At 49.2% G+C, this 5,000-nt stretch overlaps 1 protein-coding gene across 1 annotated transcript in view; it reads right to left on the bottom strand.

Moving 5' to 3' along the window:
- Window positions 1-864: 864 nt before the first annotated feature.
- The window catches only part of kcp (kielin cysteine rich BMP regulator), a gene marked incomplete at its 5' end in the record, with an annotated part of 23,328 nt that continues 19,192 nt past the window's right edge, over window positions 865-5,000 (bottom strand). Inside the window, 6 exons of the mRNA XM_083665725.1 lie at window positions 865-2,408; window positions 2,659-2,959; window positions 3,473-3,637; window positions 4,003-4,104; window positions 4,266-4,377; window positions 4,552-4,724. Of these exons, the coding sequence (XP_083521851.1) occupies window positions 2,188-2,408; window positions 2,659-2,959; window positions 3,473-3,637; window positions 4,003-4,104; window positions 4,266-4,377; window positions 4,552-4,724 (1,074 nt within the window). The 3' untranslated portion in view covers window positions 865-2,187. The remainder of the gene's footprint in view (window positions 2,409-2,658; window positions 2,960-3,472; window positions 3,638-4,002; window positions 4,105-4,265; window positions 4,378-4,551; window positions 4,725-5,000) is intronic.

Genomic DNA, 5,000 nt, shown 5'->3' with positions numbered 1-5,000 from the left:
TTATACAGACAATCACCAAGGTTACGTAAGTCGTCAGGACAACAGTTGGATCAGGTTACCAGGCAACAAAAGTGACATTTCGTCTGTCAGCCAGATTCGTCATGCGATCTCACCTGGGATCCCTTCCCAGACAATAAACAAAAGCTGCCTGTGCATTCTGTAGTATGTCATTACCACTAACTTGGGGGCACCCCCATCCTGTAACTCTGTCTGTCAGACCTAAATGATTATGCATAGAGGATGCTGAAACGAAGATTCTTAGAAGATAAAAGTGAGCCTTTTACCAAATAAAGAGTCCAAAAACCCTGAGTGAAGTTCCATTTGTTTAATTTTCAAGATGCATCAGATGATTACACCAAGAATGAGAGTCTCAGCTTCTTCTGATGTAGTCCCATGAAAACACCACCCCAAAGCCCCAAGAGATAAGACTCTTGAAGGACACGTACAATATCATGAGCAGAACACAGTCTCTGAACAGCTGCCAGTGTCCACCAGGGAAGCTGGCTCCCCAATGTTATCTCCTGGGAGGGTTTTTCCGCAGAACCTTGAGAAAACGTAACGTCATACTTGAAACGAGGCCAATGGCCGCTCAATACATATTACACAGTTCACACACAGTTTCGATGCTATCTCTGAAGGAACACAACTGTTGAATAGGTTGAAGGATCACAGTTTGAGGATACGGTATTCTCAAGTTGTCTAGTCATTCATCTGGTTCTCCCACACTATTTCTGTATTATTGGCAAAAGTGTGTTCATTTCTCTGACACTAATATCTGGGTCCGTGTGTGTTTGTGCATGCTGACTGAGTGAACTTACAGTCTGTACAACGTGTAACCAATGAAAGAAAGTCCACACGTTAAAATATACCGTTTAATTTAATATAAAATATTCAACATTTGAAATAGTTTGGGCACTTTAGTTTCAGTCTGGCCCCAGTGATATGCTATAAGGGTTTATAAAGTCTTAGCACCAGAGTAGGTCGATAGCACCAGTCCTCCTGAAGGGCCTTCATGTGGAACATAGCATATCAACAAACACTTATACAAATACAAAAATAACAATGATGGCGGAAACGTATATCAATTAAAATGATGATAAAAATGCATTCAGCTTCAAAAAGCTCAAATTTTTTTTTTTTTTAGTAATCCACAGGTCAATAAGGTTCTCCCTCAGCCGGCACAAAATGGACGCCAAACTGCAGTGTTGGAGCGCTGTCTGGCCTCGGTGCTCAGGTGGGTGGAGTCGTGGTGATAGAGGCGTGTTCATGACGTTGAGCAGGTCAAGTGCCATCAGGTGCACTGACAAATTCTGGCCTTGAAAATACAGTAGCAGTTATACACTCACCTGATACTTTATTAGGAACACTATACTAATACTGGGTAGGGCCTCCCTTTGCTCTCAAAACAGCCTCAATTCTTTGTGGCGTTGATTCCACAAGAAAAACATTCCTTTGAGATTCTGGTCTATGATGACATGATTGCATCACGCAATTCCTGACGATTTTTCAGGTGCACTTTCAAGCTGTGAATCTCCCGTTCTACCACATCCCAAAGGTGTTCTATTGGATTCAGATCCGGTGACTGGGAAGGCCACTGAAGAACACTGAACTCATTGTCATGTTCATGAAACCAGTTTGAGATGACTTTTGCTTTGTGACATGGTACATTATCATGCTGGAAGTAGCCATTAGAAGATGGGTAAATTGTGGCCATGAAGGGATGCACATGGTCAGCAACAATACTCAAATAGGCTGTGGCATTCAAGCAATGATTGATTGGTATTAACAGGCCCAACGTGTGCCAAGAAAACATTCCCCACACCATTCCACTACCTCCACCATGAGAAGGTCTACAGTTCCTAATAAAGTGTTCAGTGAGTGTATTTCAGAACAACCTCCGAGAGCCTCCTCCAGCGCCTCCTCCAGCACCCCCGCAAGACTGGCCCAGAGGTGAACACACAGTAGAACATGGGAGACCCAAACAGTCCTTCGGTAGGTGGGTTAATTGGGGGACACATTAGGTTTTGAGTGTGTGTGTGTGTGTGTGTGTGTGTGTATGTGTGTATATATATTTGTGTGCATGCTTGTGTGTGTGTGTGTAGGTATATATATATATATTTGTATGCACGCTTGTGTGTGTGTGTGTGTGTGTGTGTGTGTGTGTGTGTGTGTGTGTGTGTGTGCGGGTTAGGAGGAGTTGCCATGTATGATCTTGGGGCACTTCTCAGGGGCTATGCAGTAGTGGTTGTGTATCACCAGGCCAGCAGGACACTGGCACCCTGGCACACAGGGCTTAAAGCAGTGGCTCTCTATTACCCCTAGTGGCACGTTCATGTTAAAGCAGGTCACAGGGCATGGAGGACCACACTCATCAAACACGAAACCCCTCTCCACAGGACAGCCCACCGCTACAGAGAGAGAGAGAGAGAGAGAGAGAGAGAGAGAGAGAGCAAGAGAGGGAGAGAGAAAGAGGGAGCGAGAGACAGAGAAAAAGACAGAGAGAGAGAGAGAAAGAAAGATTGTTAATCGTTATTCACCTCAGACCTTCACTGTCTACCTCCAGCGACATCATAAGGCGTCATATGATTCATCAGCATGTTTCGTACACTTCAAATTCATGATTGACTCATGAATGACATTCATTCTGCTCTTATTTACCACACAGCGAGGAGCTCCTCCACTTCAGCACCACCCCGGCCTCCCGACACTGCCCTGCGTAGGCTTCCAGCGTGTCACAGAGACACTCATCACTGTTGGCCCCGCAGGCGCACTGGTCGTACACACACGCGCCGTACCACGCCTCCGGAGGGACCACCCGGTGGCAGGGCTTAAACGGTGCCGACTTGAGGATCTTACAGCGGACGTTCGCCACCTTCCTGGCCTGGTAGCCGGCGTCCTTACAGGGGTCTACTTCTTCTCCGGGGCGGCAGGAGGAGACAGTGTGGTTACCGCTAACCACCTGCAGGGGGGGAAGCAGAGACGACGAGAGAGAGAGTCAACATGTTCGGACCGTGTCGTCATTGTCATCGTCATCGCTAACCCTAACCCCCCCCCCCCCCCCCCGCAGTGGTCTCATGTACCGTCACTGGGTACAGCTTGTTCGAGGGGCTCTGCCTGTCTGTCTGTCTGTCTGTCTGTCTGTCTGTCTGTCTGTCTGCCTGTCTGTCTGTATGCCTGCCTGTCTGTATGTATGCCTGTCTGTCTGTCTGTCTGTCTGTCTGTCTATCTGCCTGCCTGTTTGTCTGCCTGCCTGCCTGTTTGTCTGCCTGCCTGCCTGCCTGTCTGTCTGCCTGTCTGTCTATCTGACTGCCTGTTTGCCTGTCTGTCTGTATGCCTGTCTGCCTACCTGTCTGTCTGTCTGTCTACCTGTCTGTCTGTCTGTCTGTCTGTCTATCTGTGTGTCTATCTATCCCCCCGTTTTCTGTACCGTCCTGCCCTCCTCCTCCATCCCCCTCTCCGCCCCTCCCCTTACCTTCCAGCTGTTTCCGAAGGCGGCCTCCGATTTGCTGATCTGTCCGTTGGGGATTCGGAGGTCATCCTGGGGGAAGTTGTTGAAGTTGCCGCACAGGCCACAGGTGTGACTCTTATAGGACCCCGGGACGCTCACCTCCAGGTGGGAGCGGCCACTCCACAACACCTGGGATGGGAGGGATCACAGTGAGAATCAACTAGACAATCACCAGGTGTGGCATCACATAAGAGTCACTTCTGCCTGTAGATGTCACGGCTCCATCTGGCCACCAGAGGGTGGCAGAGATCACCCCCCCCCCCCAGAGACTATGGACTCCCAGGTGTTACCAATCACTAATTAAGGACCCTTCCCTTTAAGAAGTAGTAGTAGTAAAACTCCTTGCTTTAGTGTGTAGCTTCTGCTCAACCTCCTATATATATATATATATACATAGAGAGAGAGAGAGAGAGAGAGAGAGAGAGAGAGAGAGAGAGAGAGAGAGAGAGAGAGAGAGAGAGAGCGAGCGAGCGAGCGTGCGTGCGTGTGTGTACCTTGAGTCCTATGTTGGTGTTGAGTAGGATGGTATTGGTCTGGCGCTCTATGTAGATGTAGGGCTCTTTGAGGAAGGGCAGGGTCACGACCTCATAGTTCACCTGGAGGACACAAGACACCTGCTTCAGCTTCTCTCATTGGCAGATGAGGTTGGAAGGTGCTCATTTTCCTCAAGACAACACACACACACACAAACACACATGTGCGCACACACACACGCGCACATGCACATGTATGCACATGCATACGCACACACACACACCTTCACGATCCAGTCCTGAAGCAGCTGCACCACGATGTCTCCGATGAACACAGTCACCTCTTTCGTCCAGGACACACCCTTACGCCCGCGGTCATCATTCGTGGCATGGACACTACACACACACACACACACACACACACACACACACACACACACACGCTCTTTAGTTCTCCAACCGTAACTATGGCCAGTCAAAACCTGTGGGTGCAGAATTCCTCATCTGAGAAGTGAACACTCCTCCTCCTCCTCCTCCTCAGGTCACCTGGTCACCATGGTAACCCCTCACCTGAAGTCCCCGCCCTTGCAGTCCTGCGCCAGCACGTAGGTACACGCCCCCTGGAAGTGCAACATGCGCCCGTCGAAGGTGCGGTAATGGGGATCCCCGAAGGCTATGCAGGTGGCAGGCCGGGGCAGGCAGTGGGGACAACACACACCCGGGACTACAGCGGGGGTCTCGTCCTAAGAGAGATACACACACACACACACACACACACACACACAGAGGAGTCAGACAGGAGTCAGAGAGACCACTGAGGAGTCAGACTGAACACTGTGGAGTCAGAGAGAACACTGAGGAGTCAGACTGAACGCAGAGGAGTCAAACAAAACACAGAGGAGTCAAACTGAACACTGAGGAGTCAAACTGAACACTGAGGAATCAAACTGAACACTGAGGAATCAAACAAAACACTGAGGAGTCAAACTGAACACTGAGGAATCAAACAAAACACTGAG

This window comes from Argentina silus (genome assembly GCF_951799395.1).
Source record: "Argentina silus genome assembly, chromosome: 3".
NCBI classification, from domain to species: Eukaryota; Metazoa; Chordata; class Actinopteri; order Argentiniformes; family Argentinidae; genus Argentina; species Argentina silus.
This window is presented reverse-complemented; position numbering and strand designations above follow the sequence as displayed.